This window comes from Lissotriton helveticus, chromosome 12, assembly GCF_964261635.1.
Source record: "Lissotriton helveticus chromosome 12, aLisHel1.1, whole genome shotgun sequence".
In the NCBI taxonomy this organism is placed as follows: domain Eukaryota; kingdom Metazoa; phylum Chordata; class Amphibia; order Caudata; family Salamandridae; genus Lissotriton; species Lissotriton helveticus.
The window spans coordinates 699,338,904-699,363,284 of record NC_136073.1 but is presented as its reverse complement, the minus strand read 5'-3'; the positions used below and the strand labels follow the sequence as shown (position 1 = coordinate 699,363,284).

Here is a 24,381-nt window from a genome sequence, read left to right as displayed (position 1 = left end):
ATATGAAATTAGGCATCTCAAATCAATAGTAGACAGAAAGTCACCTTTCTGCAGAAGATGTAGTACTTGTTGAAGTCTTACGATGTGGAAATGATTTGACTGAATGTAAAGATTGAGGTCTCTGAGACATATTGGTCTGAGAACCATCGTTTTTTTGGTTATTAGGGATTAAGCATAATACATGCCTGACTCGTGATATGGTGGTACAGACTCTATAGCCCATTTTAGAAGGAGACTGCACCTCTTGTTTGAGGGGGTGTGGGGGATCTGGAGAAAGTTTGTGTGACATTGGTGGAATGTTTGGAGGAGTGTTGATGAACTCCAGACTGTAACCAGAAAAGATAAATGGTTATTGGGTTGTCTCCCAGGAGGTAATTTTGGAAGCTCTGAGGTAGAAAAAGGGCCGAAAGGAACCACAGCTTTTTGTTGACTGAAGGGCTCCCATCGACTTGGCCACTTCAGTGTCTTTCTTCATCTTTTCCAGTGAAGAATCTACCACTGGGCCAAAGAGGTTTTCATTAACAAAGGGTGCATTTAATATGGAGGCTTGAACTTCGGGTTTAAACCCAGATACGCAGAGCCAGGTGTGTCTCCTTAAAAAGACACTGGTGTTTACAGCTCTAGCAGCAGTGTCTGCAGCATCTGCAGAGCATCAGACTGCGTTGTTAGAAATAAGATGCCCTTCATGCACCAGGTCTTGTGCTTTAGATCTATGTTCTAGGGCAAACACTGGATTAATTGCTCCATCTCGTCCCATAGCGCACGGTCATATCATGCTAGCAACGCCTGAGTTTTAGAGATACGACAGAAGTTTGCTGCCTGAGAGGCCACCCTTTTCCCCAAAGCATCAATAAGTTTTGATTCTTTATCCGGTGGTGGCGTATCTCCTGTAGTTTGGGAGTTGGCTCTTTTCCTTGCATTGGACACAACCATGGAACCCAATAGTAAATGTCCCCTTGTATATACTGCATCCAATGCGGTTGGCTTGCATTTCTTATCTAACATAGGTGGTAAAAATACGAGCCCTAACAGGGTCATTGTAGATGTCATCTACACGCCTGATCATCCCCTTGAGCATGGGTAATGTGTTTGATGACTTTTGCTTGCTATTAAGGGTGTCCAAGAGGAAATCCTCTTCTAGGGATTCTTTATGTAGCTGCTCCTCATGGTAGTTGGCAGCTATACCCAGTAATACAATGGAGCCTACACTGTCATCTGGTGAGAGGGCTTGTTGGGGTACAAGTCGAGTTCATTGCCTGTGGCAGAATTGGTGTAGTATTCGTCCAATGGGTCTTGTAGTGGCTGATCATCGTCCGCCATCATCCTAGTTGTCAGGCGTATGTGGTGGTGAATGCTCAGGTGAAATTGGTTGAAAAGGAGTCGACGAAAGCGATGGAAGAGGAGGAGGGTTAGTTCCAACAGTTCTCGTTCAATCGAAAGCGATATTCCTCTTCTGTATCAGTCCTTTTTAAAGTGATGATGTGTCCAGTTTGTGGGTGAATGTACAACCCTGTTTCGGATGCGGTGTGCCGATCATAGTCCCGAAACTGTGTTTTGGTGATTTCGGCACATCTGTTTCGGTGCCAAAAGTTTCAGTGCCGTAGGCATAGAGGTCTTTGAATCTGAAGTGTGTTACGGTGCCCAATGGTGTAGGTCGGAGCCAGACTTGTGTTTCGACCCCAAAGGTCTGGGCTCTGAGCTCGATTTGGGGTTCCTTTTCAGAGCCGGAAGGCTTTTTAGTAGGTTTCAAAGCAGAGCCAGAAGGCTAGGAGTCGGAAGCGAGGTCTCAGTGCCGACCAGGGCAGAGGGCACGGGTTAGACCGGAGCCTTCTTTTTATGTGGCGTTCGATCCTGGGACAAGGTGGGAGATCTGTACTCACAGTACATTGTCTCCCTATTGGTCAGAGTCTAGCTCTGAGATGGGGATCAGCTCTTGCTCCTCCTCGGTTCCCATGGCCTCCCCAGCCTCTTCAACTGGTTGTTGCCCGAAGATGTCCGGAATGGAGCTTGTGTGCTGGCTCTGCAAGTCGCGACTTCGAGCCTGACTGTTGCAAAGTGTTTTCTTGGAGCGGGAAGACTAGCACGCGGCGCAGTCCTTTTCTGTGTTCGGGAGACAAACACATGTTACACACTTCGTGTGAGTCGGTGCGCGGTTATTTCATGTGACACCAAGGGCAGAATTTGAAGGGAGTTTGGTCCATCGTCTGCGGGTCGGCCAGACTTGGGTAGGCCAAACAGCTTTCCACAAGCTTTCCATTTGAAAGATAGTTTAAATAAGTAAATCCGATAAGCGATAGAAAGGGAGACGCGATCGGAAACAATATCAAGGCAGAGTGTCTTGCACAGCGAGGGAAATCAAAGAACCGCGAGGACCCATAGCGCAGCAATTCACGTCCTAACCCGATGCCGTAAAAAACAATCTAACAATGGAGTTGATGCCCATGCGCACTATCACCCAAAGGAGTGGTCACCTACTTCTTGACTGGAAAAGACTTCTTTGAAGAAAAAGAAAGTGCAAACATCCGGACCCAACACTAGATGGCGGGCTATGCACAGCATGTGATCTACAGCTCACATGCCTCAAACATATAATTTCAAAGGTCTGAATATTAAAGTTCCTGGCTGAAATCACTCTTTAAATTATATGGGGATGGTCTATGACGACTAATCTAAATACACAGGTTGAACAAAATAGTATAAAAACTACGATTCATTGAGAAGTTACCTGGAAGTTGTGTAGGGAGGTTCCCAATCCCACTGAAACCTGTGCCCTGACTCTGTGTGGAGAGGGATGGGAAGGCTTTTGCTGGAGACTGTGGAGTACTAAAGGCAGAGCCCAGATTGGGAGGGAACGCTGGTAAGCTCTGGGTGTGGGGTGCAGTAGTGCTTCCAATGCTGAGAGATGCCATAGCTGCAAGAGGATCAATCTACAAAGAAATAAGAAAAAACTATTAGTAACTGAACTAGAACATGTAAAACGGTTTCATTTTCAAAGTAACAAGCAGAGTATGTTTATGCATCAGATTGTATTTTTGGCTCCTACAACAAACAGGGGTTACTAGGTAGCAAATGGAATGGTTACTGTCAAGCTAAATGTCCTGAAGCCACAATACAGTTGTACTCCCAGAGGTTGAGCAAGTAAGCACATGGTTTTTAAACCTGAGAATCTCAAGGTGTAAGAAACTGGCTCTATATATACTGCACCAAAGTAAGGTGCAGTGTGTATAGAGTCCAAAGGTCTCCAGAGGATTGGCAGAGGCTAAAGTTAGATAGAACCTTACTCTCTAAAGTGGTAGCTTGGTCGAGCAGTAAGGCAGTATCAGAGGACAGTGTAAAGCATTTGATGTACACACCCAGTCAGCAAATGTTCTTACACACTCAAGAGCTGAACTCTAGGCCATATGTTTTGTATATAAAAACATACTGTTTTATTTCTAGAACCAAGCAAGCCTGGTGCAGGTAAGCATAAAAATACTTTTCAGAAGTAAATTATTTGTATGAACACAGTTCAAAATAGCAGTGTAACTTGTACTGGTTTTGGTTACAGTTTTAAGAAAGCAGTTTGCAACACATTGCAGGTATAGTACTTTCAATTGAATGGGCTTTTTAACTTAAATGTAGTTAATTACTTTAGCTAACACAGGACTGGATCCTGGATTCACTCCTGGGACATTTCCTGAAAACAGGTGAGTAAATGCGTTTTGGTTAAAGGTACAATTGTTAAGGAATATGGTACAATTGTTAAGGAATATTATTGTATTTCAAAAGTTGACACTTGTAAACTTTTTCACATAGAATCACCTATCTTATTCTTTGGGAGGAAATTCACTTAGCAGGAAAGTTAGGTTATCGGTTTCAAGGCAAGTAATCGATCTTTTGAGTAAGGGTTCTGGGGTTAGACTTAGGAGTCTCCCAGGGTCAGTGATGCACTGTTGTTGCACCTTCAGCAGCACTCGGGCGGCCATGAGCAGAGTGTTGAGGCCCAATGTTATCCAATGGGGGACAGGGGGACTCGGGTTAATGGCGGCTGGCAAGCAGGCCACAGGGTTGTGGGCGCCAAGCTCCTAGGGTTAAGCTCTGGGCAAGTTGGGGACCAAGTTAGCACCAAGGGGGCACCCTCAGCGGCGCTAGGGCAGCCGGGTGCAGTTTTGAGGTCGGGTGCCCTGTTGATTTCAACGGGATTCCTCCAGGACACAAACACTGCCGGCTCAGGGACGAGGATCTTCCATGAGTGACCACCACTTCGAGGTTAAGTTGGGATGTAGAGGGATAGTTAGACACCGCTGCGTGGGGCGTCAGGTGCAGGAGTTACTTTGGATGTTGGATTTTCTTACCCGCTCTGGTCGCGGGGGTCCTCTGGATTAAGGCTGCAGGCGTCGCCTGGAGGCTTGAGGCAGGTCAGGGGTCGCCGGATCTTGGGTCAGAATCGCCAGGGGGACCTCCTCGTGGTGTTTGTTTACTCAAACACGGGCCGAGCTTGGCGGGTGCAGAGTGGGCTGGATTTGTGGTCCCTGGTTGGCACGAGAAGCTGCAGTTTAAACATGTCCGGTGTTCACGGGAGAAACAGCTTGGGAAGTGAATGAAGGCAGGTCCTCCGGGGTATGAGGTTGCTGGCCGTGGACACGTCGGGATTTCGCAGGAGCAGGTTCTAGGGGAGACAGGCCTGGGCAAAAGTCAGTGGGCGTCGTCCTCATGTTAGCTCTGCACAGCTTCTCGTCCTTTTCTGGTCGTTGCTGGATCTGAGGACAGAAGGTTCAGGGTGCCCCAAAATACTACAATTAGGGCCGTTACAGGTAGGTACAGCTCAGGAACCAATGGGTTCATTCCCTGGGGTGGGTACACCCCTCATTCTGCCACTCTCCAGTGGGAGGGGGCAGGAGCCGGTCTCTGGTTGGCTGGGCCTCCCATCCTCAAGATGGCAGGGACTTGTGTTGTCCTTCACCTCGCTTCCCCCACCCTAGGGGTGAAGTTGGCAGTGGTGGGCACACCTCTCTCCCTCACTTTTTCCCCCGCAGAGTCTCCCGCCCAAAGTGGGGGGGGGGGGGGGTAGAACCAGTGGGGATGGGGGGGTAGAACCAGTGGGGACCAGTTGCTGAGTACAGCACATGGTCTGGAGAGGCTCACAAAGGCGGTATGCCTTTGAAGCCTCTCCTTCGTGAACCCTGCCCATCCTGGGGGAGGAGGCTTGGCACCTCGTCCCAAGATGTGCATTGTTTCAGGCCCCCTAGAGCGGCAAGCTCTCGACCCAGGGGTCTAGAAACTGTTTGGTGGTGGCAGCCTCGGTAGCCACACAGTCCGAACACTGGGAGTTGGTTGAGTTTCAGGGGGCATCTCTAAGATGCCCTCTGTCGTGCATTTTACATTAAATTCCACACTCGCATCAGTGTGGTTTTAATGTGCTGAGAAGTTTGATACCAAACTTCAGTCTTCAGAGTAGCCATTATGGTGCTGTGGAGTTCGTAATGACAACCTCCCAGCACCATATACTCTTAATGGCAGCACTGCACTTAGTGCCCAGGAATGGACCAGGGTACTGTAGGGGTACAGGTCTCATGCACCTGTACCCTCACCACTGTCATAGGGCACCCAGCTAGTGGGATGACTGATGTATGCCAGGGCAGTGTTTTGTGGGCATGGAACAAGGGGATGTGTGCCATGTCGACTCAGTTTCATACGTCTTCATTTCGATTTTTTTACACCATAAAAGACAGTCTACATAAGAGGAATAAAACCAGATCATTCATACATATAGTTCAAAAACATCATGTTTCTTCCAAAACAGTTCATAATTTTAAGAAAAGATTAAACAGTAATTTTAAAGACGCAGTATAAGAAAATAACCATAATTAAAATTAAATAATCAAGATACATGAAGGTGTCTAGCTCTGATAACCCAAGCCCACCCTAGGTACTTTGCTACACCTATAACTACAATCTCTGAGGTGTTTGTTCTTAAAGCCCACAATGCCTCTGCACTCCCTCCAATATTCATCTGACGACAAATGGGCCTAATCCATTTATTCTTTGGGGCTGAATAGGCAGAACAAGCAAAGAAGAAATGACCCACACTCTCCTTTTGATCAATACACCAGGGGTAGTACTCGGTTGAATGGCCATGCCATTTCTTGGAAAAGGACCTTACTGGCAAGGACCCAACTTTGCCCGGTCCATGACAAGCCGTTTATATCCAGGGAAAGGCTAACTCTTAAAAGGCCGTGGTATAAACTTACGCTGGAGGAGTTCTACGGTATATTAGAGCGGAAACCTTTAAACAATCTCACCAATGTGGAACAAGGCTACCAACAGTTTTGCCTGTGGGTAACTGACGCCTTGGACTCTCTGATACCTTTACGATGGGCGAAAGGCCGAACAAAAGTACCTAGCCCCTGGTATAACGAGTCTTTGGCAGAATTGAAAAGATCCTGCCGTAAGACAGAGAGGGAATGGAGACGCTCATATGACCCGGCCCAGAAAATCCGGTATTTCACTGAGTTAAAGTTTTATCACAGAGCTATATGCAGAGCTAGAGCTGCATTTTATGCCCAGGAATTTGCCACCAGTACCAACCGCTCAAAACTGATTTTTAAGGTACTGAAGGACCTAATGAAAAATAGATCCTCAGCAGAGGCGATTTGCACAGACTCACACTGTGATAAACTGGCCTCTTTTTTTGTGGAGAAAGTGGAAAAAATATATCACGGGTTCGACACACTCCACCAGGATCGAGAAGCCACTGTCTCTGATACATTGGATCATGAGCCTCTGGCTATCTTACCTGAATTGTCGGTTGAGGCTTTTGACAGACTCAGCCTCAAGGTCAAATCAGGTTCCCCGGCGGACCCGCTGAAGCCTGCCTTCATTAATACACTCTCCCCGCTGTGTCGTAATCCCATACTGGATCTCATTAATATGTCCCTGTCTTCTGGAACTGTACCCGCGGCCTGGAAGCAGGCAGTGGTTACCCCCATATTAAAAAAAGCAAATTCTGACCCCCGACTGCCAGAAAATTACCGACCTATCTCCCTGTTGCCGTGGATTGCCAAGGTAACAGAAGCGCATGTCAACTCGGTTCTGTCCGAGCATCTGGCTTGCAACCAGATCTTGGACCCCAGCCAGAATGGATTTAGGTCAGGACACAGTACCGAGACGGCACTACTTTACATCTTGGAACATCTTCGCCAGGTACTTGACATGGGTCATACCGCAGCGCTTATATTATTAGATTTAAGCGCTGCTTTCGATACTGTGTCCCACCAAATACTTATCCAGCGCTTACAGGAGGCGGGAGTGACGGATGTCGCTCTCCAATGGTTCCGGTCCTTTCTGGCTGATCGTACTTTTAAAGTGGCTATACCACCTGGCCAATCCACTACTTACCCCCTGAAGACGGGGGTTCCTCAGGGATCTTCACTGAGCCCGACTATATTTAATCTCTATGTGAAACCGTTGGCTGGTGTCGTCAAACAGTGGGGCCTTACGATGGCCTCATATGCGGACGACACACAGCTAGCGGTGACACTTAGCGGAGACCCCGAGGTAGCAGCTTCGAGATTCCGTGCGGGTCTCTTGGCAGTAGCAAGCTGGCTTCGCACCAACTGCCTCCAGTTGAATGCCACCAAAACGGAGGTATTGGTTCTTGGGAAGCAAGCTGAGCTATGGGGTAATCAGTGGTGGCCGTCAGAGCTTGGTGTCACACCTATTCCAGTGGCTGGAGTGAGAAATCTAGGAGTCTGGGTAGACTCTGCACTTTCCTTCAAGGACCACACCATGAAGGTGGCTGCCACATGTTATGGAATACTGCGTGGTATTAGGCCAGTCTTGAAGTACTTTGATCCCCCTACCAGACAGCTCGTAGTTCAGGCCTCAATACTATCTAGGCTGGACTACGGTAGCTCACTGTTGTTAGGGGTGAATCAAGCGGAGGCCTCTAGGCTCCAAAGAGTACAAAATGCCGCGGCACGAGCCATTGTGGGCCTTCCCAGACACTGTTCGGTGTCGGGCACCATCATGGCCTTGCATTGGCTCCCGGTCAGACAGCGAATCAAGTTCAAGGCGCTGTGTCTGGCCTTCAAAATTTTGAAAACTTCTTCGCCACCGGCACTTGTTACTCTGCTTACACCCTATGTGCCATCGAGATCTTTAAGATCGGAGGGTCTCCATTTGGCTGTCTGCCCACGCTTCAGGTTGAGCAGGATGGGTGGCCGTTCTTTTAGGGTTCTAGCGGCTGGCCTATGGAACTCGCTACCAGTCCACATTCGTGCTCTTGAGGATATGTTTGCCTTCAGGCAGGCCATTAAAACTTTCCTCTTTCCAGTTTCTGGCTAATCTTTTTAGTGTGTTATGTTATAGCATCTGTCAAAGCGCCAGGACGCCCCTTTGCTGGGGCAGCTGTGCGCTCTAGAAATTTTAATAACATAACATAACATAACATAACTCTAAACTGGTGGTATAATTTTTTGTCCAGGCTCCTGGTAATAACATCTCAGTAGTTCTCCAGTAGGGGATCCAATTTATGCACCAAGAAGCTACCCATTAGGGTGGCAGCATCTGACAGCATGACAGATTGGTATCTAACAGATGCCCAATAGAGTATTTTAAATTCTTGTTTGGGGGGGGGGGGGGGGGGGGGGGGGAAGCAGTAGACCCCGGGTTAGCCCACAATTGGCTAAGTCCCATGCTTTACAAGATTAATTTCACCTCCCGGAGCCATGGAATATTACCAGAACCCAAGATTGATCTCACCTCCGCGAGTTCATTGGCAAAGAGACTTCGATCCGGCGACGTCCAAATCAGTCTCCACAATGCTACCAGCCGGTACCGTGTCATATCTTTTATCGGCTTACAGCCCATATCCAACAAACGGGTTTAGTTGGTGTGGATTGGGGGTAATCCTACCAGTTTGCGCAGGAATTTATTTTGGACTCTTACCAAGGAAGTTAGGTCCATAAAACCCCACAGGTCAGCCCCATACAGAATGGCAGAACTAATTTTTGCTTCATAAATCTTTAGTGCGGGTGTTACTCTTTTAGTTAAAGACATTCTTTGCTCCTGGATTAGGCAGCCCGTAAGGCGTACAAATCTTAAGTGGAGCGCATCAACCTGAGGCTTCCAGCGTAGGCGATAGTCCAGGGTCACTCCAAGGTAGGTCATGACTACCTGTTCATGGGCAACTCCGTTCATGCTAACGTGGCTTTTAATAGGGCGATTTTTAGTTAAAACCATACATTTTGTCTTGCTCACTTTTATTTGCAGATCATTTAATTTACAAAAATCCTCGAATCTGTTAATCGCCTTTTGTAGACCACTACGTGTCTTGGAGAGGATTAATGTGTCATCTGCAAAGATGAGCAATGGGAACTTAGTCCCGCCCAATGTTGGTGCGTCGGTAGGTGTGTCTGCAAAAAACTTCACCACTTGGTTAATAAATAGGAAACGGGTAGGTGCCAAAACGCACCCCTGGCGGACATCCCTCGTTACGGGAAAGCTATCTGTCACCTGCCCCCCGTCTCCCCCACCTCACCCTAGCAAAATTGCCCTCGTGCAATCTTACCATGAGTTCAAGGAGTTCGGGTGGCAGTCCCAGCTTACCCAGGACAGCCCACAATCTTGCCCTAGGCACAAGATCGAAGGCGGACTTAAGGTCCACAAAGGCAGTGTAGATGGACCCTCCGCCCAACAGCACCACCTTCCAGTATATCAGAATAAATCTGAAGACTTGGTCGATGGTGCTGGTGCCTGATCTAAAGCCAGCCTGCAGCTGTGATAGAATACTCTCCGTCTCCATCCACCCTTGGACTTTGGCAAGAACCATCCTAGCGACAATTTTCTGCATGGAATCTATGTGACTAATAGGGCGATAATTTCCAGGGACCGATCGATCCCCCTTTTTAAAAATAGGAAGGATTTCCGCACCTTTCCAAGACTCTGGGATCCTTGCCCCCTTGGCGATAGCATTAGCAATCTGTGTAATACAAGGAACCCAGAGTTGGGGGTCAGTTTTGAATAAGTCTGCCGGGATACAATCCATCATCCCAGGAACTTTCCCTGCTTGAACCAAACGGAGAGCAGACTCAGTGTCATGATTCGTAAACACCAAAAAATGACAGGGAGAAGGAGACAATGGTGCCCAAATCACCAGGTCATCGAGGGGTTCATACTCTGGGTCTTTAAACTGGGACGAAAAATAGTCCACCCATGCTTCCGCAGAGACATAATTTACTGGTGTCTGCGAGTCAGGGTCTCTGCCCCATTTCACAACTTCCCAGAACTTAATCTGGTTAGAGGATAGGCAGGCCTCAGAGGTCAGACCAATAGCACTCGTCCCACTCTCTCCTCGCCTCCCACTGAACCTTCTTGTACTTTTGCCGTGCCAGTTTGATTTCAAGGGTTACCCTAGATTTGATAGCTTTTATGAGCCCACTATGCGCCTCCCTACATTTTTTATTGTACCATTTCGTACTAGTACCAATTACTTTCTCTTTCCTGTGCTTTAGAGGTAGAGTAAGGAGGGACTTCAGCTTGTTGAAACACTGCTCATGTAGGTCACTGATCTGGTGGACTGCTTCCATATTAGAAGATAGATCATGTATGGCACTCAAGGTAGATGAAACTTCTAAGGATATGCCATCTAACAAAGCGGGATCCGCCACGACCCTGCACCATCTGACCCTCCTTCTATCGTTGGTTAAAGCGGCCTCTGCAGTAATGCATGTAGCTGCAGGAGACCTGCCAGAGCCACCAGTAAGCTTCAAACTTAGAGACAACGGGTTATGGTCACTCTCAGGGCGAACCACGACTACCATATCTTCCAGGAGAGACCAGTACTCCATTTTAACCAAAATGTAGTCAATCCAACTTTTACTAACCCCATTGTCAAAAGTAGGATGACCAGCTTTATCAGAAATCGTTCGACCATTGGCCGCTCTCAAACCCCACTCTAAGCACAGCCCTAACCCGTGCAAAGCAGCCTCTGTACCCTTTTTAACATAGTTCAGTGTCAAATTCGGGATATTCCACAGCATCTACCCCAGAACACAAGTCCTCGCCCTCTCTCATCAGGGGTTCAAAGGTGCAGTTTAGATCCCCTGCTATAAGTATTAGATTATCTCTCCCAATCAATTCAAGATAGGAGTCCAACTTATCTATAATAGCCGGGCATCGCCCGCCGGGAAGGCCTCGAGCATATATATTGATAACAATAATATCCTGGTGAGTTTCCCTACATAACTTAATCCCCAAAATGTCGGGATTATTCACTGAAATTTTAACCGGTCTGTAGCTGATGGACTGCCTAACCCAGATTACTAGGCCCCCTGACGCTCTACCCTTGGTACCCTGGATTGCAGGTTTATAGAAATTAAGAAAGCCTGCCCGAAAGATTGGTTCGGGAGCCCAGCTCTCTTGAAATAATATGATATCAAAAGAATCTACGAAATCTGCCCAGTCATCTGAGCCTATTCGCCCCTTTAACCCTGCAATGTTCCATGATCCTATTTTAAGTACCATATTCTGAATGGAAGAAGCATCTCGATTCAAAGCCCTCGGCCACAATCCCCATCCTCAGTAGACTGAAAACCAACCAGGGAGTTACCATCTATAAAGATCCCAGCAACCTCATCCATCTTCGAGTGCTCCCCTCCTGACTGGCTAAACAAGCCATACTATGTAATCCAACTTCCCTATTTACAAAATTGCCAGAGTGACTCTCTCCGCCAAATAAGGATGGAGTCAGTCGATGCCCTCCAAACCAGAGAGTGGTTCAAAGCGGTTAAACAATTGGGGAATGAATGGGGTGTATGTGGTCCTGTCTTCTGGGAATCTCCCATAAGTTCTTCTAGGCATTAGGGGGTTTGCAAAAGGCACAATATTTCTTTTGGGATAAAAATAACTGGGACCCAATGACTGCACATCACCCATCCTCTCAAATATAGCTTCCTACGTATGAAGTCCACCACCCAAGGATCCCTGAAATGTACTATTATAAACTCCCCATCCAGGTCCTTCGGGCTGTGTCCCACCCAATTTACTCTTCAGACACTCAATATCTCCGTGGCAGAGGAGGGTGGAATGGGTCTATTTTTGTTTAACCAGAACACAACTTTATTTTTGAGATCCCCATAGGATTCTGGTAAAATTTCCCTAGTGGTTGAGACACCTGTTAGGACAATTGTATAAGGAGTAGCCTCAGGAGGTAAGTCGATGCAAGGGGGGCCCTGTTTTTTAACCTTCTGGACTAAGGCAATGGAGTTTTTGTCTTGACTCCCCGATGCTCTAGTGCTTGACTTAGTCAGGGGGGTCGATTTGGAACTACCCTTCGCAGGGTTCACTTGGGCAACAGTGACAGACTTGGTGTTGAGTATTGTATCTTCTTTCAAGCTCCCACCCCTAGAAGTTACCCCTACAGGATTATTTGTGGCAGGCCGAATATTGGTTTGTTTGGCAGGGACCTGAAGTGGCTGCTTAGTTGTAACAGCTCCCAGGGGTTTTGGTTTGCTAGATGGAATACAGGGTGTAACTTGAGCATTTACTAGCTTATTTAATAGGCCAGTATTAGCGCTAACAAGATTCTCCAGTAAATCCAGTTTCGAATTCATAAGTCTAGTTCGTTCTAATAAGGGTAGCATACGTGTTTTTACTAATAATTCCATTTTACTTAGGAAGCCATCATCTTTACTATTACACTCCGGGCTAGTAACTAAATTCCTATATGGTACTTGAAGGGGAGGCGGAGAACTACTTATGACCAGTGGGGGTTGGGAGCAGGTAATTGTTTCAGAGGCAAGGATGGGCTGGGGTATACTATTTATTTTAGGAATTTTTGAAGTACCCCCCATCTGTGAGTCCTTCCTTCTCTTCCTCTTGCAGGACATATTCCTTTGGGACTCTCCATTAGTAGAATCAAGTTGAACTGGGCTAGCATTTAACACTATCCCCATCCCCACTACCAACAGAGACAGAGACACTAGATTGTGAGCCAAAATCAGGTGAGTTCAAAAACAATCCCTCAACCTCGGGGTGCACATCTACCAACACAGGGTCCAGAAACTGGTTAGGAGTAGTAGTGGATGCATGGGGGCTAACCACTGATGCAATGCGACCTATAGAGGAGCATTTCCCCGTAATAAGATCTAGCGCTAGCCGTTTCTCGGCAAAGGCTATCTCCTTTTCCAAAATACCGGTCGCCTTGTTATAAAGGCGTCCAGGGGGCCAGTTACCACCCCGCTAGAAGTCTGCAATTGCACTGATCTTTCTTTTCCCGAACGTAAGGGCATGATTCCAGATGACAAGAAGGATGCCAATAATTTATGAAGGGAGCCGAAGGTGAGCCACAATACCTCCCAGGAAAAGTAGAGAAAGACAGGATCAGCAGAACAAGGGAGGTAGCCCAACCCAACCTCAGCCGACCTCAGACGGCCCGCCCTTTGCCCGGGCTTCGCCCCGTGCTCCGTCCCGCGGTGGCGTTATGGGCGTTCCTTAAGTGGAGGAGATGGGGCGGGAAGAGGCACCAGGTGCGCGTGATGGCAAAAGTGCGAAGAGTCCTGGGCCTCGCAGTCCCGCTCCCCCGAGTCCAACAGCAGTTTTAAAAAGCAATGTGGGCTCCGGCTCTCTAGTCTGCAGCAGTCCCGAGGAAATAAAACAGAAGAACAAGATCTTTAAAAGTTAAACGCCTTGTGAAGAGAGTTCCTTCCCAACGACTTCAAGCGGCCATGTCGACTCTGTTTAGTTCTGCACCAAGACACGAAGCCTGCCAAGGCAGTGTGTGTGTCAGGGCCTCTAAGGGTAGCACAAGAAGTGCTGCAGCCCTTAGGGGTCTTCTCTGGTCACAGTGCACTGGGTACCTAGGGTACCATTTACCAGGGGCTGATATGTGGCCAAAGATGCCAATTGGGTTTAGGCTTCAATGCAGTTTTAGGAAAGGAACACAGGCCCTGGGTACCTGATTGGCAGGAGCCCAGGGCACACTCAGTCAAAGCACATCAGCAATTCAGCAAAAAGTGAAATGGTGCGTTTAATAGGTACTAAAAAGACTAAGCAGGTAACTTTAGAAACTGTCATTTTAGGCAAAAGGAATCATACAAATTAAGACATGCCCAAATTTGTGTGACAAGGACTCTGGTAAAACCAGAAGCACTCACATGCCTTCATCTATGGTGAAGGAGTCAGACAAATGCACACGCATGCATTTTCTATTTTGGGAATCATAGAAGTGGTGTGGGGTTTAGGATAAATGTGAGAAAGTGCCATCTTTCTTGCACTGGTATGACCCCCACTTTTTTCTGAACTTCTGATGTGCTTTGACTGAGTGTGCCCTGGGTCCCTGCCAACCAGGTACCCAGGGCCTGTGTTCCTTCCCTAAAGGCTGTGTTGAAACTAAAACCCAATTGGCATCTCTGATCACCTGTCAGCCCCATGTAAATGGTACCCTTGGTACCCTGGGCATGGTGACCAGAGAAGACCCCTGAGGACTGAAGCACTTATTGTGCCACCCTCAGGGGTCCAGTACCCTGACACCCACACACTGCCTTTGCAGGCAGAGTGTCTAGGTACAGAGCTAAACCAAGAGTCGACATGGCACACAACCCTATGTGCAATGCCCACAGAACCCACTGCCCTGGCATACTTCATTCACCCCTCTAGCTGGGTGCCCTATGCCAGAGGTGAGGGCACAGGGACATGAGCCCTGTGCCCCTACAGTACCCAGGGCCATTCCAGGGCACTAAGTGCAGTGATGCCATTAAGAGTATATGGTGCTGGGAGGTGGTCATTACGAACTCCACAGCACCATAATGGCTACACTGAAGACTGACAAGTTTGATATCAAACTTCTCAGCAAATTAAACCCACACTGATGCCAGTGTGGGATTTAATGTAAAATGCACCCGAGGGCATCTCAGAGATGCCCTCTGAAAACCTAACCTACAATCCACGTCTGGGCTGAGTGGCTGCAGAGGCTGCCACACAGCAGACATGTTGCTGGATCCCTGGGTGAAGAGCGCCCCGCTCTCCTGGGCCTGCAACAATGCACATCCTGGACGAGGTGCTAGGTCTCCTCCCCCAGGATGGGCAGGGGGAAGCTTCAAAGGCATGCCGCCTCTGAGATTCGCCAGACCATTTGCTGTACCCAGCAACAGGCCCCCACCAGTTATGACCCCCCACTCTGGCAGGAAGACTGGCGGGAAAAACTACGTCAGGAAAAGGGGTGTGCCAGCCTGCGCCAACCCCACCCCTCAATTGGGGGAGACTAGGTTAAGCATGACACCGGGCTCCGGCCATCTTGAAGATGGGAAGCCCTGCCCAATCCCAGCTAGGCTCCTGCCCCCCTCCCACAGGAGAGGAGCAGGCTAGGGGGGTGTGCCCACCCCAGGAAGGACCTATTGGTCCCTGCCCTACCTGTAGTGCCCCTAAATTCAGTATTTAGGGGCTCCATGAAACCTTCCTTCCTCTGATCCTGATACCAAAAGAAGAAAGAAGATCAAGAGGAAGAAGACCCGCCGTGCAGCAGCTAACAGGACAACAACAACTGACTTGGCCCCAGCCCTACCGGCCTGTCGATCCTAGAACCTGCTCCTGCCTAAATCCCGGCGACTCCTGCGGACAGCAACCTTAGGACACCCAGAGGACCTGCCTGCCTTGACCCCCTTAAAGACTGGGACTCCCATCAGCAGAGGCTCTGCTGAAACAAACCCCCTGGTGCCAGCCAGGAAGCTCCGGACCAGCCCACTCTGCACCCGCCGAGCCCGGCCCGTGCCCGAGTGATCCAAGACCACGAGGACGTCCCCCTGGCGACTGGGACACGAAGTCCAGGCCCTGAAGACCCTCCTCGACGAACCAGGCGACGCCTGCAGACTCAGAAACAGGGGGCCCCCAACCGTGACCAGCTGAGGGTAAGCTTTGCCGACACCCAAAGACATCCCTGCACCCGGCGCCCTACAGCCCCCTGTGCCTCCCTTTGGGGTACATACCTGTGCTCCAAGATCCGAACTTACCTCTCGACGTGCTAGTCGCCCCTGGAGAGTCTCCGCCCGAGCCTGCAGCCTTTGTTCCCTTTTGACCTTTTCCATTGGATAACATTGAGCGCCCGACGGCTCAAAAGCACCCTGCACCCAGCCGCCCGAGTACCGCTGGCTGTGCCACCTTTGTCCTATGCTGGTTCCCCCTTTGTCCCGAGCAATGACCATGAGCCAAGCTCCCACAGCAGCGTGGCCTGCTAGCCAGCAGCCACCAACCGGAGGCTCACCGTCTCCCATTGGGCCTAACTACCTCTGCACCCGGCCGCCCCTGCGCCGCTGAGGGTGAACCAACTGTACCTACCTGACCCTGGGGGACCCCTGAGTCTATGCCCAGAACCAAAACTTCACCACTCGAGTACTCCCCAGGAAACCGGTAACTCACTTACCTGCCACTGAATAACATTGACTGGTTTGACTCCAAAAATCTTCTAAGTGTCTACTTTTGATAACTTGAAATATTCATATAAAATCATACAAATTCCGAAATACTCACCTCATATTGAGAGCAGTATATTTTTGATGCCTGATAGTTCTAGAAATAAAACAACTATATATTTTGATATAAAAACAATTGGCCTGGAGTTCAGTCTTTTAGTGTGTGAAACAAATGCTTTACACTGTCCTCTGGTACTGCCTTACTGCTCGACCAAGATACCACTTTAGAGAGTAAGGTCACACCTGGCTTTAACCTCTGTTATACCTCTGGGGTTTGTGGAATCTATACACACTGTACCTTACTCTGGTCCAGTATATATAGAGACACTTTCTCACATCCATGTACTGCTCTCGGCGGTGTTGTCTGTTTAGAAGTCGATGAATGATGAATCGACGAAGAGCCTTTGTGAGAAGTTGGCCTGATATATGATGCTCAATAGTTCTATTGACCACCTCGTATCAGTCCAAACAACCCTTATGGTGATTGGTTGTAAGTCAACCTTATAGACCAGCTATCCTAATGGTAGCATGGACAAAGCAGTCTTAGGCTAAACTCTTTTGGCATGTGAAGCCAGCTGTTTCACCACAATATAACCCCTTGAATACCAGATGAAAGGACACCACACTGGTTGTTATGAAAATAAACAGTATATTTATTAATAACACCTCTGAACTCTTTATGAGATCAGAGGGCTAAGCACATGACAATCTCTTAGGAAAAATACAATAAGTTGCACAAAATTACAATGGTGCCCTAGGGGCACGGCAAACCATATACTAAGTAAAAGTTATAAGGAAATCGATAGAAGGAATGGAGCTGTCCAGAGGCTGTAGGATCGCTGGGACTACACTATCCTAACTTTAGGTAAGTAATAGGAGGCCCACGGGACACGGGTGCAGAGTGTGAACTCACACGCGGGATGCGCAACAACGTCTATGGACAGTACAGTTCAAGAAAAAGGTGAGTACGGACAATCCTGACTAGTTAGGACTAAAACGACTGTGAATCTGGACACTTGGAGTCAAGCTACCCTTGAGCACCGAAATGCTCTCGTTACCTCACCCACGGGCTGCGGGTGCATAGGTGCGAAGTCGTGTCGGGTTTCTGCGTTGAAGTCTATGGAGCCTATAAGAAAAGATGCTGCAGGCAACCAGGAGGAAGATGTCCGGTGTGATCCAAGGGTGGATCTGAGATGCTGAAGACCTGAAAGCAGAGGGGACACTGTTCAAAGTCACTAGCCAGTGACTGGAGTGGAACCAGGAAGGAACCAGATGTCGTCGCGATCAGGTGAAGAGTGGACGCTTGTCTCTGCAGCCACGTGGACCAGGAGGTGTCTTCGACGACCAGGATGGAGGCACGAGCTGTCCCACGCAGGCTCTCGCTGTCGGCGGTGTCGGATCCGAATTTGGAATCAACAGGCCTTGGCAAAGGCAACCCGCGCGGTGAGTGGAAACTACGTCTGGAGTGGACCAGGAGGGTCCAGGGTGCTCCTCTTTTGGAAGGGAGCAAGGGCCAGTCTGGAGCAACCAGACCAGCAGTGTAGTTTTCAAAGTTCGTCGTGTAGGAGGCCACTAGCCAGCCAGCAAGTGACCAGACAACGCGTCGAGCAGCAAACAAGCAGAAGGGCCCCACGCAGATCTCGTGGAAGCTGGAGGGCTGATCTTCGGTGCAGGGGCTGCTCGGGGCTGGGGCTTCTCAATCCCCAAAGCACTTGGTCGAGTTTACCTCGGGAGTCGTGCTGGAAGCGAAGTGCAGTTTTCTTAAAGATGGCCGGTCCCACGTGTCTCGTCGCACCCACGGATCTCAGCTGTGCTGCAGATGTGAGTTGAGGTCGGAGAGGTCTGGGAATCCGGGTCTCGTCGGGCTCTGAAGTCTGGATCCTCGAGGGAAGACGACAAAGTGAAGCCGCTGGACGCTTGATGGTGCCTGCAGTTGCAGGGTGGACACTCCTTGCCCACAAGAGAGATTTCTTCAGTCTTCTGTGTAGAAAGTCGAAGTCCAGAGTTTCTTCTTGTAGAGTTTCAGTTCAGGATTAATCTAATTTGGAATGGGACCAGCTCCTACCTTTATTCTCCTAAAGGGGGCTGCACTAGTGACTAGGCCCCTCCCATGGGTGGGACCAGGAAGGTGGGTGGTTACACCCCCTATCCTTTGTCCGGTTTTCACGCCAGAGCTGGGGCAGGGATGCCCCAGCAACTGGCTTGAACCGGTGTATGCACAGGGCACCTTGTGTGCCCCAGGCATGTCTCATTCCTTTCAGGCCTGTCCTACCAATACACAAAACCTGTCTGGGGTGGTGCTAGCACCACCCAAGGCAGGAAACCCTTTGTCCGAGCCTCCCTCGCTGGAAGGACTTCCAGCAGCAGGAGGTCAGACTTGTGTCTGTGGTGGCACCATCCATTTTGTGATGTCAAGGCTCGAGTTAACTTTAACCGGGGTTCACAGTTACATACATGTCGTGTCCCTCTAGAAGGGTGGAATGCTACCCCCGTCGCCAGAACTGGCGAGGGGGGTAGTATTCCAATTCGTATGACACCTTACTCGACATGTTTTGATAATGCTATACCAAAGTTAGCATTCAACCACAAGGATTATAATGCACTTAAGAGTATATGGTATAGTGTTATCATGGAACAGCTATTAGGACTTGGTTCCGCAAGCTGCAGACGGGCTCAGCTCCTGCCAGAGCACCATCTCACATAATTCCAAGCACTCTGCCTTCAGGATTGATAAGGCCTGCCATAGGAGTGACTGATAGGAGTATATGTGTCCATTTTGGGGTTAGATATAGGTATACTATATCTTTAGCATAGGGTGATTACACCACCTTGCCCCAGTTGTCTTAGCAGCCAGTTGTCAGTTTGGATGGCCAGCCAGGGGTGGCATAATACATGCTGCAGCCCCTGATAGGCCCTGGGTGCACCTATGCCCTGGGTACCTAAGGTACACTGTACAGGGACTGATAAGATGACTCAGTATCCAATTAGATATGTACCTAGGGTACATGGAGTCCATTTTAACAGAGGGAGCAGGAAGCCTGGGGTCCTGAATAGCAGGATCCCAGGCAAACTAAGTCAAAAACCAGCAAAACACTAGGCAAAAAGTTGGGGGTAACCATAGTCAGATATCCACCTTCCTACAGCCTTGTCCTGAAGTGTGCTTCGACACCTAAGGAGGTGTCCTGTGTCTTGATGCCGAAGATCGTTGTATTGATCTCGGCGAAGACATGAGCCTCGAACTACAGGGTCTATGATGAGACGACGGAGTGATGTGCTTCGACGTGGAACGCCCAACCGGTGCCGACAGAGACCTGTCTATCGACGTTGAGCATCGCCTGGCTGTAGTCAATGGAGGACCGGTTACCTTAGTCGACAATTTCGTTGTCGAGTAATGATGCGCCGGCATCACCAAAGTCTTCGACGCAGATTTTTCGCCGGCAGCTTTGACGTCGATCCAGACGCCGACAGCGAACAGGTCGGGACTTTTCCTCTCTACGTCGACAGTTTTCTTCTGCTGCCTCACAGGAGACCTACCTTTTTCAGAGAAGCCATTAAGACGAATTCTCTCTGTCCTTGATGGTCCTTCTTGACAACTTCTTACAATGGTGGCAGTTGTCCGAAGAGTGAGACTCCGGGAGGCAGAGAATACATACAGGATGTGTATCTGTTCTGGCCTTCTTGCCACAGGAAGGGCAAGGGTTATAGAAGGCATTTGTAACAAAAAATAAACCGTTTGTCACACAAATCAGGTATTACTTGCACTCTAAGACCAAAAGACGTCGAGTGAAAGTAGGAAAACGAATAGTTTACCTGTCGGTGTTGTTTTACAGCTTGGGGATCTTTCTGGATTCACTATGCTGTGCATTATTCCACGGTCTAGTGGTTGGGTCCGGAATCGTAGTCTTTTTTCTTTTTTTTTCCCGTAGCCCAGGTGGGCGTCTACATCCCACATTTTGGTGTCCTTCCTGTGAGGTCGGCACGCTTCCTGCGGAAGCTCCCACCTTTGGCGCCATCTTCGGATTCTTTTTTTCTCTTGTTTTCGTGTCATTGTTATTCATCCTTTTCCATCATTTCAGGTTCTTTCTTTTTCAAGGGACTCCTGATTTGTCTCTTTCAAAGCGTTTGACTGTATATTGTCTTTGTATTCCCTTCTCCTCCTGTCTCATCTTTCTGGCAGAAGTGGGTGGGTTCGCTAGTGAATCCAGAAAGATCTTCAAGCTTCAAAACACCAACAGGTAAAACTATTCGTTTTGCAGCGTGAATCTTTCTTGATTCACTATGCTGTGCATAGACTTCGTAGCGGTTTGTTATGTTTGTGGCAGCTGGGTAGAAGATGAGCGTTGGTTGTTGAATATATGTTGAAGCACTCTGTCCTACTTGTGCATCCTTGTTCATTTGTATATCCACGCAGTAGTGCTTAGTGAACGTGTGCACTGAAACCCATGTTGCCGCCAGGCATATGTCTTGAATCAGTGGGTTAGCCAGGAAGGCTATTGTTGCTCCCTTTTTCCTAGTAGAGTGGGCTTGTGGCCCCTCCTAGTAGTTCTTGCCCTGCCTGTTTGTGGCAGAATTGCATAGTTTGTGCGATGCATCGTGCAATGGTGCCCTTTGTTACTGGTCTTCCCATGAAACTGCTTGCGAAAGACACAAAACTGCTTTGTTTTCCTGTGCTCTTTAGTTCTTTCAATGTAATGCATTACTACCCTTCTAGCGTCCAGAGTGTGCAGTGCCCTCTCTGCGCTTGTGGATGGTTTCTGAAAGAAGCTTAGTATCTGTATTGTTTGATTCATGTGAAACTTTGACACCACCTTTGGCATAAAGTGTGGGTCCGTTCTCATTACCACCCTGTCGTGTATTTTAATGTAGGGTTCTTGTAGTGTTAGCGCTTGCAGCTTGCTTACCCTGCGTAGCGAGGTGATTGCCACTAGAAAGGTTGTCTTCATTGTGAGCATTTGTAGGGAGGCTTTATGGATAGGTTCAAAAGGCACCTTCATAAGCTCAGTTAGGACTAAATTAGGGTTCCATGCCGGTGGCGGCATCCTCTTTGGTTGGCGATCCTTTTAGCCCCTTCCAGTAATCTCTTTACTACTTGGGATGTAAAGAAGCTCTTTCCCGTCTCTCCTCTTGTGTAGGCTACAATTGCTGCTAGATGTACTCTCAGAGAGGTAGAGCTTAGGTTCGCTTTTAGCAGGTGTGTTAAATATTTTAACACTGTTGATTCCTTGGTCATTTTCTTGTGTAGCTTTTTCCTGATGCACCATTGTGTGAATCTTTTCCATTTCGCCACATAGCACCTACGTATGGTAGGTCTCCTTGCCTCCCGTATCACCCGCAGTGTGCTCTCTGGGAGTTTCACGTGTGCAAACTCTAAGTCTTAGGGAGCCATGCCGCTAGGCAGAGGCTCTCTGGCTCTGGGTGAAGTACAACCCCGATTTGCATGGTAAGCCAGTCTTTTCTTTTTGCGGACTTGTGAGGTGGTCCCTGCGCCATCTTCACTATTTGTGAGAACCAGTACTGCCTGGCCCACTGTGGTGCCACCAGAATCAGTGTCATGTTGCTGGTTCTTCATTTGCTGAGTACCCTGTGTATCAGTGGTATCGGGGGGAAAAACGTAGGCAAATGTTTTTGACCAGCTTATCCATAGGGCATTCCCCTGGGTCTGTTCCCCTGTTTGCCTGGATGCGAAGTATTGGCATTTTGCATTCTGGTATGTTGCAAATAGGTCTATTTTTGGTGTCCCCCACTTCTTGAATATCTTTAGCGTTTGTGCATTGAGTTCCCACTCGTGGGCGCTGATGTTTGCCTGCTGACCTTGTCTGCCTCCACGTTGTCCTATCCTGGTAGGTGTATAACCAGGAGGTCTATTTGTAGTGCGATGGCCCATCTCCATAACTCCTGCGCTAGGTTGGATAGTGCGACTGATTGGGTTCCTCCCGGTTTGTTGATGTAGAACATTGTTGTCTTGTTGTCGGTTTGTATCAACACTCATTCATTCAATTAAGCTTTATTTGATTTTAAAGCACAAGTTACTACTTGTGTAACGATATATCTGTAAGAGACATTAGTTAGTGATAGATTCCTTACCTTAGAATATCCCCAGGTGTCAGACTGGATCCGGAAAATTTTTGCGTAGCAATACCCCTGCGCGCCGGCAGGCGTCGTCCGCGGCTCCGTGTCCGTCGTCGGCGTCGTTAGCACCAGAATGACGTCGGAGTACTTAGACGCCGCCCATGCGCACTGACGTCAGTTCTGATACACAGATTTTCCGCGCCAGATACGCAGAGCCATGATAGAACCAACACTGGTGCCATGAAACTAGGGCCCTGAAAGGGGATGACCTTAACCCTAGATATCAGTTCGCAGAACGGGGAGGATGGGTGGGTCGGTAAAGAATCTATCACTAACTAATGTCTCTTACAGATATATCGTTACACAAGTAGTAACTTGTGCATCTGAAAGAGACGTTAGTGATGATTCCTTACCTTAGAATAGACACCCCTGCAATAACAAACCCCGGAGGTGGGTCTGCAAACCAATAATCACACCAGAAAGTCCTGGAGGACGGAACGGCCAAAGAAGCCATCCCTCCGGACTTGACTGTCCAAGCAGTAGTGTCTTGCAAACGTGTGCAGCGAGGGCCACGTAGCTGCCTGGCAAATGTCCTGCAAGGGCACTCCCCGGCTCAGGGCAGTTGTAAGTCGCCGTAGCCCAGGTAGAATGAGCCCGCAATCCAACAGGGGGCTCCTTTTTAGCCAAGGAGTAACATGCCTGGATGCACAAGATGATCCACCGAGAAATGGTCCGCTTGTGCACCGCTTTCCCCTTCTTAGCGCCCATGTAACCAACAAAAAGTTGGTCATCCACCCGGAACTGGCGTGTGCGATCCAAATTGAATGAAAGCGCACGTTTTGGGTCCAGGCGGTGGAGCCGCTCTTCCTCTTTAGAGCGATGCGGTGGCGGAAAGAAGGTGGGCAAGGTGATACACTGCCCGATATGGAAGGCCGTGACAACCTTGGGCAGGAAAGATGGCTTAGTACACAACACAACCTCGTCCGGATGGACAGAAAGGAAAGGGGGTGTACATGAAAGAGCCTGGAGCTCACTCACTCTCCTGGCAGAGGTGATGGCAACCAGGAAAGAAGTCTTCAAAGTAAGAAGACGGAGAGGACAGTTGTGAAGTGGCTCAAAGGGAGCGCACATCAGAAACGCAAGAACAAGGTTCAAGTCCCACTGAGGCGTCACAAACGGAACAGGAGGGAACGTGCGTGTGATGCCCTTCAGAAAGCGATTTACAATTTTTTAATTTTTTTTTATTTATTTTGAAAGTTTTATATAGTGCGAACAAGTTCTTTGCAGATAACAGAGCGCTTTACAAAGGCAAGGGGTAAGTGAGTGGTAGGGTAGGTACACGAGGGAGCATAGTTAGGTAGGTCATCAATGCAAATAGTACAAATAAGAGGGAGCATGGACAATCAGGTAAGTCGATAATACAAGTAATACAAATGTGCAAAGAGATAAAACAAGTAGTACAGATCGACGCAGAGTCGTAAAAGATCCAAAGTATTAGTTCAAGTGTATTTAGCCATGAGGATAACTTTTACTTCTTTCTTAAAAAGAAGTGGAGAAGATGAGCCTGGTTTCAGGAGGGAGTGAGTTCCAGATCCTAGGCTCCATTCCTGAGAAGGAGCGTATGTAAGTTTTTTCCTTTCGGAATCTTCGAGGCTTCAGCAGAAGATTGTTTGTGCTTCTGGTGGTTCTGGAGCCGCCGGAAATTGTCAGCTTCTGAGTGAGGTAGCCGGGTGAGTTCAGGTGTATAGCCTTGTGCGTCATGCAGGCAATTTTCAGATGTATTCTGGCTTCAAAAGGCAGCCAGTTCAGGGATTTAAAGTCAGGGGAGATATGCGAGTGTTTTTTAGATCCAGTGATGAGTCTCACT

The 24,381-nt window shown here is 48.6% G+C and overlaps 1 protein-coding gene across 7 annotated transcripts in view; it reads right to left on the bottom strand.

The window, feature by feature from the left end:
* Positions 1–24,381, bottom strand: part of CNOT1 (CCR4-NOT transcription complex subunit 1) — a 1,826,813-nt gene that overhangs the window by 1,038,424 nt on the left and 764,008 nt on the right. For all 7 annotated transcript variants that reach the window (XM_078668607.1, XM_078668606.1, XM_078668608.1 and 4 more), the window contains one exon: positions 2,726–2,927. In XM_078668607.1, the coding sequence (XP_078524733.1) occupies positions 2,726–2,927 (202 nt within the window). The remainder of the gene's footprint in view (positions 1–2,725; positions 2,928–24,381) is intronic.